General features: G+C 40.2%; 1 protein-coding gene across 1 annotated transcript in view; it reads left to right on the top strand.

Annotated features, from left to right (window-relative positions):
- rgs3a (regulator of G protein signaling 3a) overlaps positions 1-14759 on the top strand; it is a 147346-nt gene that overhangs the window by 15849 nt on the left and 116738 nt on the right. The window contains exons 4-8 of the mRNA XM_019274095.2: positions 317-375; positions 474-568; positions 662-730; positions 4918-4978; positions 9343-9433. Coding sequence (XP_019129640.2) covers positions 317-375; positions 474-568; positions 662-730; positions 4918-4978; positions 9343-9433 — 375 coding nt within the window. The remainder of the gene's footprint in view (positions 1-316; positions 376-473; positions 569-661; positions 731-4917; positions 4979-9342; positions 9434-14759) is intronic.

The raw sequence follows: 14759 nt of genomic DNA on the forward strand, positions 1-14759 counted from the left end.
CTGTATTAATGTTTTCCAACCAAAGCAGCGTGCCAAATATGTGTCTACATTTTGTGTTCTCTGGACTCCTATCACATGCAAACATGGTCTACATGGGAAAACCTGGTCACTTTTCGTAGCAACATTGTGTTCATTCAGAAATATTGTACACCACAGCCACAGTAAGCTTTACAGTGAGGCTCAGTGTTTGTGGGTCCAGTGTTAGTTATTTATTGGTGACATTTTGACTCAGCAACTGAAAATGAGATTCGGGTATACATATTTAATGCGACTACAAAGTCATCATTTATTTAGTTCTATTTGTATTTCTTCACAGTTTTGGAGGCTAAGGGCATGGCTGAAGAGTGCCAAGAGCCATGTGACTCTTATGTTAAGGTTTGTGCCACTGTACAGAAAGAAAAAGCCCTTGTGGGAACAGTGAGATAATGGTCAAGACTAGATTGTCTGTACTGTTGTTTTGCTGTCCTCCTCAGGTTGGCATGTTCCCAGACGGCGATCCAAAAGACAGACAGAAGACTCGAATGGTTCCTCACTGCAGGAATCCCATCTTCTTACAAACATTTTCCTTGTAAGCATGCACTTTTCAACAAATGTTTGTGTGTGAACAGTTCATCTAGTTAGACAAAATCTGAGAGCAGTTGACTTATTTTCTTGTTTTCAGTGTTGTCAGTGAGGGGGACCTTCATAAGAGACTACTCTTCACAATGTGGAACTCCGACTCCACAACAAGGTATCTGCTGGTCATGTCGATGTTGTGTTTTTTTTTCATTTGAACTTAATGTAAGATGTAAAACCAGAGCACACCATATGTGCACGTGAGCAAGGCTTCATAATGAGGATATAATTGATGCTGCTGCATTCCTCTGTGAGTTTGTTTATGTGCATATGTGTTTCTCTGTAGTGTGAGTGTGTTACTCCATGCCTCACTAGACTTAAGATGAAACAGGGTCATTGCTGGGGATGGAGAACATATGGTTGAATGAATCACACATTTCTTCTGTTATGTTGTATTGAGAGGACAGATGAAAAGAATTTCAATGTGCTAGAAATACTGTAACACTACTTGGACTTAATATGTTGTATGTGGTTTAAGGTTCTTTGCCATGAGCATAGAGATTCCCTTTATTTTCTTTAAATTATTATTTTCATTTGTATAAAACCAAAATAAAACATGCAACATGTATTTTAACTATACAAATGTACTGTATACAAGGACAGGCTTACATGAGTATTTGAGTTTAGATCATGGAATGATTATAAAGATAAAGACCTTTTTGGGCTGGTTTCTGGTACACAGATTAAGAGTGATTTACTCATCCTTGGTAAGATATTAAGCCTCATTCACACCAAATGTCCACTGTATTAATTGGAAAAAGCCAGTAGAAACAAATGTTTCCAATCATAAATACTCATTTGTTAAATGAGTGAATGCTCCCATTTTCTTTGTCCAAAATGGCTCAGAGCCAAGGTTACAGTGCACATAGTGTTGTGTTTAGCAGGATTTGTTTACATACTTTAAATCCACTCAGAGACATTTCACACATAGCCATAGATTCTCCAGATGCTCTGTAAAGCCAGGACAATATTGTAGTCGTTTACAATAAACCAGGGCAGCATCTGTTCAGCACTTGCAGTCTGTCACCTCAGATGAACAGCATTGATCTGACCAACTCCATTCACAGCCTCGGGATGGAGATGCTCAAGGAAAAGACCTTGAGATAAAAAAACCTGTTGAATATGTCCACTCATGCACCACAAGGACAGCACACATTCGTAGCATTCAAAGCAATTAACACTCAATCACGACAAATATATAATTATCTATTTCTGTATCAAAAGGAAAGCAGGAAAAAACAAGGACCTCAATCACAATTCAAATAACCCCATGTTAGCTATGAGTTAGAGCCACCAGGTCTGTTACAAGCTCTACATTTTGCTCCGAAAGAAAATCACGTCATTGAGGTTGCTGAAAGTATCAGTTATAAACCCATGGACATTGTGGGCAGCCGTAGCTCAGTTTCTTGGAACCTTTTGGGGAACCGGCGAGTGGCTGGTTCAAATACAGCGTAGACCAAAGCACGGAGAGTGAACTAGTAGCTGGAGAGATTACTGTTTACCTCCTGGGAACTGTTGAGGTGCCCTTGAATTTCCCCACCAAGGGATCATTAGAGTATCTATTGTTTAAGTTTTAAAACACTGGACTGTACAAAGTGGCCACATAATAATATACTGTACACATATATATTCATATATATGCATACATTAACTGTAGGAGCATCTCATGAACCATCAATATCTACATTCTTAAGAATCTTTGTTGGCTTTTTCAACAAACGTGGTCAATTGTCACCGTTGGAACAACTGTAAACTGAACTATGGTCTCTGCAGTAGTGATCTTTACCCCTGCGTCTCCCATGTGTTCCTCAGCAATAATGTTAAATAAAGTCCAGCCTGAAATGTCATGAAAATATGCTCATTCAACTCTCCCTTGTACTGTGCTGCTGTGAAGAAATTGTGGGCAGTGCCTCTTCAGCAAATCCTCTTAAACACCACAGAACATGGGCCAAAGTGATGCTGTAGCCAAACCTAACTGATCCTTACATAAATGTGGACAGTCCTATAGTGTATGGACACAATGACACAGCATGCTGCTAAAAAATGGCAACTCCAGGCAGGCATAGAGCATCCAGCAAAGAAAAACTATTTGGCTATTTGGTCCAAGACTCAAGCATAAGTAATTTTTGTGTCTGTCTTACCGTGGTTAGACGTGGTTTGCAGAAATGTAACGTTACAATGTTTTATTCTTTTGGTCGAGTTTAGCAGTCATTCAGGCTATGTTTGCTAACTATATAGAGTTGTAAGAGAACAGATTCTAACTGGCTAACATCAGCCATCACAGACACTGGCCAATCCAAATGAATCTTTAAATAACAAAGTTTGATGTTGTAGTTTGTCAGTCAGAAATCTTCGATAAGGAGGTCTTTCATTCAGCAGTTTACCCTTTTCCTTTCCTTTCCATGTGAGACTCTTGAATTCAAAAGTGATGACTCGGCACAGGCATGATGATGATCTAATCTAATCCACAGACCGTCAGGTAGCACCACAAGTAACCGACAGGGTAGTCATCCAGTCATGACAATACCATTACCAGTGTGCACTAACCATGAATCCAGATATTCATGGTGCCAAGAGAATGAAGTTCACATTTGTGGTTTTAGTTGAAATATCTTGACATATCTTAACTTTGAATATAGCATTAGATTAAAATTAAAATGTTGGTTTATATCTAAATACCTGCAAAACTACTGACATTGCAGACAGCCTCAGTTGTACTTTGAGTTAAGTGCTTATTATCAATTTTATCGTTTTCTATGTTCTACATGTAGTATGTTTCATGCTAATCTGTGAACACCAAGCACTAGCAAGGTTGCAGGGCTATTCGTTGACATCATTTTTATTTTAACATCATTTTAAAAACATCTGTAGCTAGAATTTGCATTCTTTCATGATTTCAGAGTCTGTGAGCAGCCTTTTCATCTTTGCCAAGGGAATCTGCTGCAGCTCTCTCTTGTTCCATGCAGGATCGCACCAGGGTAATACGGCTCCAATCATAGGTTGCAATCAAACTCTGCACTTAAGCGCCCCTCTCCCATGATCCCTCGGAAAGAGTTTCTCAATGTGGCTCTCTTGAATATTATATTCTTTAAGGGATTTTGTTTTTGTACCATTAAAACCAGCAACCAGCAAGTGAGATGGCTCACTCATTAGCTACTTCCAGACACTATATGTAGTTTACTTTGTCATACTGTACATCAGATTTATGTTTGCTCAGCCAGAAGAGGCTTCTTCTGGGTCGGATATGGCCCGCAGGCTACAAATTGAATAGGCCGGCTGTAGGCTCTTGATAATAGTTTTGGGACAACAACAGTCTGTTTTGTATGGCACAGGGATTCTTTGTGCTTTCAGCATTGGCTTTGCAGACTATACTTGTTAGTAGAATTCGTTGGGTTTGCTAATAATAATAATAAAAAAAAAAAAGCAAAATCACCCCAATCACACCACGTCTTCTTCCGTGATGACCCATGTACACATCTACATGTATAACAGCTGTTATGCACTCATGATGGACATAGTATATACTGTTGGCTGGCTTTTCTTGTGAAAAATCTTCATAGAGCTGTATTTGGATTCACTGGACGTTCTGGTACAACGGGATATTTTAAACATTCTGTCAATGCTGCTGAGCTTTTTCGGTCACTGGCTCATTCTGTCAAGTTGAGCCAAGACACATTTCAGGTGCTCATTTATGCTGACGGCCAGTTTGCCCTCAAAACAGCATCAGCAGCTGCATCAGTCCTGTCCAGCTGGAATGATGTCGAGAACTATTTTTCTCATATATGCATAATTAAGCATCCCCCTCCCCCTTTATCACCACACACAGACTCCCATAACTCTGATAATACATTTGTTTAATGTCAGTTTGTTGACACATTCATGAAACATATTTCCCAAATTTGATAGTTTTACTGCTTTAAACTTTTTATGTTATTATATTATTGTTTTGTTTATCGTCATTATCTTTTACTATGCCTCTAACAGAACCACTTTCACCCAGGGGATCAGCCTTGTGCTATCTTTTTTGTGATAAATAATTCTGTGTGGCACTCCGGGACAAGATTGTGTTGGACAAAATCTGACACCATGATGAAAAACACTATTAAATTTTAAACTACATCACATTGATTAGTTTGTGTTTGATGTTAGGTCTGCTGGATTTAATGCTTTTGGAGGATACAAAACACATTTCAGGTGTCAGACCTGAGTTAGATGACACATCAGCTTTACTCAGGGGTATTAATTGATTTTTTTATCCTGCTTATTTATTCTCTCTGTCTGTCTTGCTTTTTGTATCAACAGGATGAGTGTGCTGCTGGGTTGCATGAGCTTTGGTGTGTGCTCCCTTATGGACCCTGACAAGGTAAGTGAGATTATAGTTATAAAGACATTGTGTAAACTTTTTCTACTTTTACTCTTTCCCTGTGTATCAAATCAAATCAAATCAAATTTTATTTGTATAGCCCAAAGTCACAAAGTACATTTGCCTCGGAGGGTTTTACAATCTGTATGGGGAGTGACACCCTCTGTCCGTTAGACCCTTGGTTCGAGTGAGGAAAAACTTGCCCACAAAAAACCCTTTTGACAGGGAAAAAAGATGGAAGAAACCTCAGGAAGAGCCACAGAGGAGGGATCCGTCTCCCAGGACGGACAGACGTGCAATAGATGTCACGTGTACAGAACAAATCAACACAAACATGTTGTACAACTGCAATGAATGATAAAATGACAATGAATTACAATGAGTGTATGTGCGTGTCCATCCATTAGACCATCAATCTGAGTGAGTTTAGTTCAATGTGAATAAATTCCAGCGACCTTGATGGCTGAGAGGAAACACTTTGGGGTCACCAGTGTTGCGGTGCATCAGTGTTGCCTCCAGATACAGTCTGAGTCACCCTCTTCACTTAAATGTTTATAGGTCTCATACACACACATACACACACACACACACACACACACACACACACACACACACACACACACACACACACACACGCATCCTTATTTAAGTCTCACTGAATCTCATGTCTTCTCTGTACTAAATTAAGGTCAGTTTTCTTTAAATTACAGAATAAGTGCAGCACTGCAGCATGTTGATTGCACATTTTATTAATAGAACATCAAATACTGTAAATCTCTAATCAAATCAAAGTGAATCTTTTTATGATGGCAGCGTACCATCTGGCCAAAATATGAACTAGTTGCGCATCTTCATAAAAAAAAATGTCGTCTTGGGAGACTGCAAATGCAAAAATCTGCTTTGTTGTTTCCTGTCACAAGACAACAAAGCCCAAAGTCACTTCCTTTTGTCAGCCTGTATTTGAGCTGTCAAAGACACAGCACATCCTTTTCTTATCACACATACTGTACATTAGCTGTTGCTGTGGCCGCTTGGATTTACTAGCTGGTGTGAACAATGAAAATTACACTATACTATATATAATACTAATACAAAAACTAAAGTAACTACAGATACTAAACTACAGCTCTGGGAGGCTGGACTTAGGTAAAGCAGTGCTATGCTACCAAGCATTTACTCATAAGCCAAAGTATTGGACAAATTTAACCTCATGTGGCACTAGATTAAAAGTTAAGGCCGACACGAATGTCTGTACTGAGACATTTCAGTCAAAACCACAAATGTGAACGCCACGGTGTTGCTAGATAAGAAGATCATCTTCTGAGCAACATTAATATCTGCACCAAATTCATTTTGCAATTCATCCTTATACTCGATATTCTAGTCTGGAGCAAAATAGTTTTAGAGTTGGTCTGACAAACTTCCCACTACTGGTGTGCTGTGGGTGGGTAAGAAAAGAAAAAAGAAACAGCCTGGACAGCTTTTACTGTAGCCGCCCCAAGCAGCCCGTTCAGCCCCGCTGGAGAATGCAGTGGCAGTCTGTCCTGATAATTGTGCTACTACAGTGCATAAAGTTGGTGGCTCGCAGTCCGGGTCGGGTTCAGGTCTTTGATTAATGGATATTGTTGTGGGTCATGCAGCGTGGATAAGGCTCTCATAACACATCAGGTGGGTCTTAAAAAACCCTGACAACTGAGACAGCACTATACCTCTGTTTTCTCTTACCTGTTGGGGGGAAATTATGATGCATATTTTGAATGTCCGCTAGCCCACCACTAACATTTAGTCCTGCCTCGTCTCCAAAACCTATATTTTGTCATAGTTTTAATATCAAGAATCTATTTTTAGCTCATCATTGTCATTTTTTTGTTAATGAAATTAACACCGCCCTGGACCAAAGTGGTGGACCAAACATGGAGCCATGCTGCTAGCATTGCTACAACAAACACACCATACAGAGTGGAACTAACTGAAAACTAATAGTGAGATGATGAGATCAAGCATTTCAGATTCAAACACTTTATGCCTACTTAACAGACAACGTGGAAAGGACACCCACTCGTGTGGCAGACACACACATGTGCATGACAGCACTTTTCATCCCACACACTTTCATCATAACATCGAGGAACACTGTCCTTTAGTCTTTGTTGTCCCAGGTGATAGCAGATGAATGTGAGGTCCAAAAGTTCAGCTTCGCTCTTTGGCTGAGTTAGAATAGGCTTTCCTCCATTGTACAGTTTATCCCCTAAACTGCTTTTCTTAGCTATTTTCCCTTACTGTTTAATTATTTAACTCTCATTTATCCAACTGTCTTTCCTTTGCTTTTGCAGATGTGCATATTTTCTTCCAGCAGTGTACCGCATTTTCACATCAAGAAAGTCCACGTTTCAGTGGTTACTGCAGTAACATTAGAGTTACTGCAGTAACCACTGCAAATGTTTGGTATGTAATTCCTCAGCACTTTAGCATTTATGCATGTAATTACATCAATTTACCCTTACAGTACACAGAAGTCTATAATGTTGTCACTGGCATTAAGGTTTCTGCCTCAGATTTAGAGAAGGTAGGAAACCTGTCTGATCATTATGGTTACAGCACAGTTGAGCAAACCTCTTAGAGGTATAGGAAAAACTTTAATCCAATTGTCTGTTTCTGAAATTGCAGAAATAAACCCTACAATTAGGGCACTTTGTGAAGTAGAAAATACGAGTGTCCCGGTGACGTAGTGGTTTTAGACGGTCTGGGTTTGAAATCATTTCAGAAAGAGACTTCAGCTCCCTGTGCTTCTTAAAATCATCACTATTTGCTTTTGATTATATGTCCCGAGCTTTAAGATGACAGTTAAGGACAACAAAGTTAAATTTGTTAGTTTGAATGACATGAAAATGATCTCTGCATTCATTGAAAAGGCCTTTAATTTGTTGGCATTTTTATTACGAATGTAATTGTTGTTTTTTTTCTCTCAGGCTGGCTGAAAGTTTACATAAAACCCTTAATTTGGTGCTTGGAAATAAAATGAGGAAAACAAGCTTGAACACAGCTGCAAATTTACAAAACCTCTTGTTCTCTCATAAACTGACCCCAGTGAGTCTTTTTTGTAGTTTCAATTAACATCCACACCAGTGAGGGAAAACAAACAACAGAAAGAATTTATATTTGAGTCTAGGCTTATGGCATCCTTCCTCTAACATTTATTCCTATGAATATTTAATTGGCTTAATATGCTAATGAAAGAGATTTAGCTTTGAGTCACGCAGAGTTGTGTGTCTTCACACACAACAGCACATCCGTTACTCTCTTATGGTGTTCTTTTCCATTCAGCTCTTCCCATTCTGTTTCTCTTCACTGTATTCTTGCTGTATTTCGGATGCATTTGTGAGCTTATGAGTGCTGGCTGTTATTTTTGTTACCTGCTTTGCTTGCCTGTCACATCTTGTCATTTGTCTGCACCCTTTTGCCACTTTGGGCTTTTTGCTTCTCTCCGTCTCCTGCTTTCTCTTTTTTCATCGTTCAGTCTCGTCTGTCTCCCTCCAGACTAACATCTCTCTCTGCCCCACTCTGTCCCCCTTTGTCACATGTGCAGGGTAGTATCGAACAGTGGCGTAAATCCCTCTCTGACTTTCAGGACATATGCCCTCCCCTCCCCCATCTTCTATGCAAGTCCCCTGCCCGTCCTCCCCCCATGTCCCACAGCCCGCAGAAATCCGTCCACTCAGATAAGATGCTTTTAAAACGGAGATTATTGTTACTGTCCACAGCATCATATTATTTAGTACAAAAGATGAAGCTGCCAGTGTGTGTGTGTGTGTGTGTGTGCATGCGCGTGTGTGCTGTAATGAATGTGTGACACAGTAAAATAGCTTACATCAGTGTTGTCATGTCCTTGTTTGCAACACTGTGTCCACATCATCAGGATTACAAATCAACAAATCAGACCAACCCCCCCTCCCCTGCCACAGCATGCATGACTTTATATAGCACACATACAGTATCTGCAAACACATAACACACATGTGCGCACACACACACACATGCACACAAACACACGTACCATCTGGCTCATAGTGCGAAAGTGCAGAAGTGGGGGCATCAGCTGCTGGAATAAGCTAAAGCATTGTGAGTGGTGAGTGTACGTATTCAGTGTTTGCAGCCCTGCAGGAGCAAGCAAATTGAGTCTGTGTGTGTGTGTGTGTGTGTGTGTGTGTGTGTGTTTGTTGTGCAATGTGTTTATGCTTTCACATAGAGAGTTCATTTTAAATTTAGCTCTCATTAGGTTGAATCTCAAAGCTTGAAATAATGCATACACATGTCTGACACACACATGCAGTCACTTTGTGTGTGTGTGTGTGTGTGTGTTGTAGGAGGTTCAAGGATGGTACTACCTACTTGGGGAAGAGCTGGGGAGGAAGAAGCATCTTAAAGTGCCCACACAACACAACTACCACCCCCTTGGTAAGTTAACTTATTAATAACTTACTCATCATCAGCAGTTTGATCAGGTATTTTATAACAGAAACGTTTGTGTCTTGAAGATTATCGAAATGTGTGAAGTATTAAAAAGTTGGCATTGATAGCTTGGTCAGATCTGGAGGCCTGTTTGCTTATTTTTGATTTGGTATTGAATTGTTCATGTTGATTTGATGAAGTCATATTTATTGTAGGCAAAGTTCTTTATTTGATACTGATATTTTAGGCACTTGTGCATATTTTTTTGCGATGAAAATTCCTTGTATGAAGGTTTCAAAAAATGCATTGTTTTGGAACAGGTATAGTTATACAGATACCTGAGTTTCCCTGAGTTTTCCGATATGATACCTGAGTTCCCCTGCTGGTTCCAAAACACAGTCGTCTTTCAAATGATACTCCTGGCATATGATACAGAGTCAAAATAAGAAACCTGTGCCCAATACATCTCAATTATCCGCACATGTTTATGCTTGCCTGGAGTGTGCCAGGCTCGCGGCTCTTAAGTCTTTATCAGTCTTTGGGTCGGGAGGTGGGGCAACTGGGGAAGTAAGGGATTAAGAGAGGGAAAGAGAGAGGGAGAGAGCGAATGAGGGGAAAGACAGAGAGCGTGGGCAGCGAGGGAGGGGTCTGGACGAAACCCTGACGCGTCACAGTTGCCAGAGAGAGAGAGAGAGAGAGAGAGGGAGAGAGAGGGAGAAAGAGACGGTGCTCACCCATACTGGTCGCTGCTGGAGTGGATCTCCCCCCTGCGCACACAGGCGCACACACCCACCTGAACTCACGCGCACACACACACCAGCACACATTTAGACACATTTGTTTTGAAATCTATTTTTCTTCTTACCTTTGAGTGCTCTTTTTCTTTCCTACTTATGGTTGCACTCACTCGTAGTTTCACATTGGTGGAGGTGGTGGTGGTGGTGGTGTTGTGTGTGTGTGCTGGAGTTATGCTACTCTGTGCCAGCCATAAGGGCAGCCTAGACTAGGTGAGTACTGTTTGTGTTATCATACTTGACTGTATTCACTGCACATGAGTATATTTTGGAAGTTGCGTGTTGCATTGCAAAGCAGCAGATCTGCAGGGAGAAGTGGTTTGTTTTCTGCTGTTTGGATGTTTTCTCTTGACTCTTTGTTGTCTGTTGCACTCTCTCCCTCTTCTTCCTCACCATTTCACCTTTCTTTTTCCATCTCGTTGCTCATTTCTCCTCCCTTATCTTCTTCCATCTTTATATCTCTCTCCTTCGTGCTTTCATTGTTGCTGACATTACTATTAATCTCTCTTTGTTACTCTGTGCGTGTGCTGATAATCTGCCAATTCTCATCTCATTTTCCACTTGCTGAGCTAATTTGGTCACAATGGCTTTCCCCCTGAAGGAGCTTTAGCTCGCCCATTCAGTGAATTACTTACAGTATGACACCATCATCTTATACACTCATCTGCACAAACCTTTCACATCTGCAGCTCACATCTGCAACACACTTTTCTCCACTCCCCACACCCCTCCCCATTCTCCGTACCATCGGTTTTGCTTATTCACATACTTGTATTCTGGGTTATGAGAATGACGGTGATATCATTAGACGTTGGCTAACCTATCCCTATTGACACTGCTTGGCTGAACTAGGCTAATCTGCCTCATGCAACTTTAAAATTAGTTTTATGCTTCTGTGGATAGAACTGGGACAAGAGTATCAGCTTGGACTCAAGGCTCAGCCAGCAGGAAACCATTACAAGGCTCGCATGAGGGGACCCTGACGTATACTCAAGGGTTACATTGGCAAGTGGTTTGTTTTAGCTGTGATCTGATAGGCTCAAAGGTGTTTAACTATAACAGACCATTTAGTAATTGCAGACACAGTTGCTGAGAAGGTGCAGTAAAACAAGTTTTATGTCCATTGATTCCACATTATTTTTAACTCCATTAACTTTATGGCCAAAAAAAAAAAAAAAGAAAAGCAGGGAAAACCGGATGTAATGGATGTTTTCATCTTTCCCAGTGGTTATACTGCCCCACTACTGTCTCATCTGATCCATGTATTTGTGTGTTTGAGCCGGGGGCGGGGGGGCATGCATCATACTCATGCATGCACAACACACTATGTGTTGCCAGCTGGCAGAATGTAGGCCACCACCGCACCATAACATGCACTAACATCACCAAAATCCTGTTAATCACAATATCACTGTGTGTGTGTCCGTCCTTTCTCTCACACTGTGTGTCTGCGCCTCGCTCTTTATATCTGTCAGTCCCTTTTATATTTGTTTTGTGTGCCTCTTTCACTCTGATTATCCGTGCATGCGTTGGTAAATATCCTTGAGCCTTTTTTTTATTTTACGCCTCTGCCTCTCACCTGTATATTATTTGTATTCACTCCCTTCTTTCTGTTTCCTCTGACATCTCTGTTTCGTGTTCGCTCTGGCATCATTGACATTTTAGTCCTCAGTTCATTTCTTATCTAACTTAGCACTGTGGCAGAATGCCAAAAGACTTTCACTAACAAACAGTTTGATGTAAAGTTTGCTGCCAGCCAATAGACGTCCATGATTTGCAATATATACCTTATATCATTAAGGGAAATCCTGCAATAATAGAAGTAAGTAGGGGCACACTGGGAGCTTGGCAGGCTCACCGTGTTCCTGTTCTCGCTCTAACTACTCCCAAGCAGTGGTGACTTAGCAATTTATTTAAAAAAAATAATAAATAAACTCCTGTGAATCGTTTAGATTTCACATTCTTATGTTTTCTGACACTAGTTTGTTACTGCGTGCCCCAGTTACTGTGTAAATGAACAAGCAATATGTATTGTTTATTTCTAAATTCTGAAATTTAGAAATATAATCTGTAGTTTTGAAGTGAGACGAAAGTTGACTTAACGTGTTTATTTTGTAATTACAACTAAAAACGTTAGCTATAATTGTAATTCAAAGTCACACCCAGCCTCCGCCAAACAGATGATTTATGTAACCTGCTGCTGCTAGTAAGAGAAACATTAGGTGACTATCAGGGGATGTAAATCTCATTTTGGGGGAAACAAACCTTTTATACTTTTCAAGTCAAACTGTTTGTGCTTTCATTTGGTGCTCAGAAGGAGCTGTAGTTGGTTGTGTGTCTCTGTGTTTGTTGGTAGGTGTGTTTGTTTGTGTTTTTCTATTTTTGCACAGCGCTTGAGGGAATTTATGGTATGCACAGTTTAAGCAGAACCTCAAAGCCCTGGGTAAAAGAGGTGCAGCCTGCACTCTTTCACCAGACAGCACAGGAGAAGTTAGACAAGCGTGTGACGGCTCGATCTAATGAAATGAACCCAAAAATGATCACCATAAAGGGATTTTTATTTGTCCCAAATACAGGCAGAAAGAAAGTTTGAGCAAGTAAATGGTTAAAAAAGAAGTGTAGGTTTATGTAATTAAATGAGCTGCGGAGGGAAAATGAATCCGTTTTTGGTTTTGGTTATGGCTTTAGCCTCAAATGTTTTCATCATTCAACAATAATCTTGTCAGCGAGTTGAGTTTGAGACTTGATTCAGTGGAGTTAAAAACAACTTAAATTCACATCTCCAAGCTTAACTTTTAACTTTAATTTACAAGCAAACGTCATCTGTTCAAACAAGGTGTTTTACTAGTCTGCTACAATAATCCATGTTAATGTGCACACGCTCTCACCAGAGGTGCACTATTTGGATCAGTGTGACTAATCCTCCACTCAGTGCCAGTTCAGAGCCAGCACAGTGCCATGCTAAAAGTCCTGAGTGGGTGGGAGAGAGGGAATTTATGTTGGACTGTGAAACTAGCAGCACATGATGTGGCACGATCTCGACGGTTGGTTTGGGACAGTCAGGATTTAGAAAGACAACAGTGTTAATTGAATTTAAATATGCAAAATCAGCAGGGCATTTAATGTATTTTGGCCATAAGGAAGAAAAATATTCTTTATTTTACTTTATTATCCATACAAATAAATCATATTTGCTGAGCACAAAGGGAGGAATTAACTTTTTAAGTATCAGATGGTTACAAGTCACGCTTCGCATACTCTCTATTACCATTGTGTCTCAGACAGACTTTCCTCTTGCATGGTTCAGACTCTCTGATTCCATAACAAAGCCAATCTGCTGAGCGTTGACAGCTAATTACGCTGTATGGCTACAATAAAAAAGGCTGCCATCTTAACTTTGCTTAACACAAGTTGAGAGAAAAAAAAGGAAAGGCTGTGCTTGAGTGGCAGCCAAACAACATTTCTGAAATATGTAGTGACAGGGCAATTAGTGTTGATTTTCAGGACACGACTTTGTATTAAGCAGTGTTAGAAACCGCTTTGAAGCTAAAGTAATATTGTACACAGCTCTTTTAAATGTTGTTTTACTAATACAAGATATGTGGATCCATCCTCATCAGGGTCACGGTGGAGCTTTGGGTGAAAGGCAGGGTACACTCTGGACAAGTCTGCAGAATATGTGGATATTAGAGCTAATGTGGAAATAAATATAAAACTTAGTGTATTATTGTGATTATTTCTTTTTTTTTTTCAAATTGCCTCAAAGGCTTAAAACAGCAGAAGAAATATGTTTGGATTAGTCATGTAATTAAGTAATTACATATCAGTGGATTACAAAAGGACTTGTGATTAATTTCTGTTGATTAATCATGGTGGTCGTTGGGTTGGAAGGATATTGTTTGGAGATTTGGTATGTTGTGGCCCATGTGTGCATGTTCCTGCACAAAGATCGATGCATTTGAGACGCTGCCACAGCTCTGCTTTTTTTTCTTTTCTTTTTTTTAGCTCGGCAGTGTGTCATTGAAGACAACTGACCCACGGTGACATTCACGTGTGTGTGTTTTTGACCATGGCTAATGCATTTCCCTCCAACAAGCTTATGAAGTGGGTCAGGTGGTCTGTATATGCATGAAAGTAAAAAAAGCAAGCTCCCACTGGGCTCGTGCTGAAAAAGTATGTCATCGTCATTGTACACGCACTTGTTTCACTTTTCATAATATATGAATGTACTCCAGACATACTGTATACACACACACACACACACACACACACACACACACACAGCAGAAACACTGCTTTCCCAGATGGCAAGCCTTTAAAGCAGTAGATTAAAATGTACAGTATGTGATTAACTTATATGGAAGGGGTTGGACATGCAAGAGGGAGGGGGGTGTTTTTATATGAAGTTGTTTTGGTAAATACAGGCTGTAAATCTGTGTGTGTGTGTGAGTGTGTGTGATCATGTGAGACAATGTGTTGGTGAGTATATGTCTGACATGCCATGCATCTGATGCTGAGGCTTATATCCACTTGACATG

The sequence above is a fragment of the Larimichthys crocea genome, chromosome IX, assembly GCF_000972845.2.
Source record: "Larimichthys crocea isolate SSNF chromosome IX, L_crocea_2.0, whole genome shotgun sequence".
NCBI lineage: Eukaryota > Metazoa > Chordata > Actinopteri > Sciaenidae > Larimichthys > Larimichthys crocea.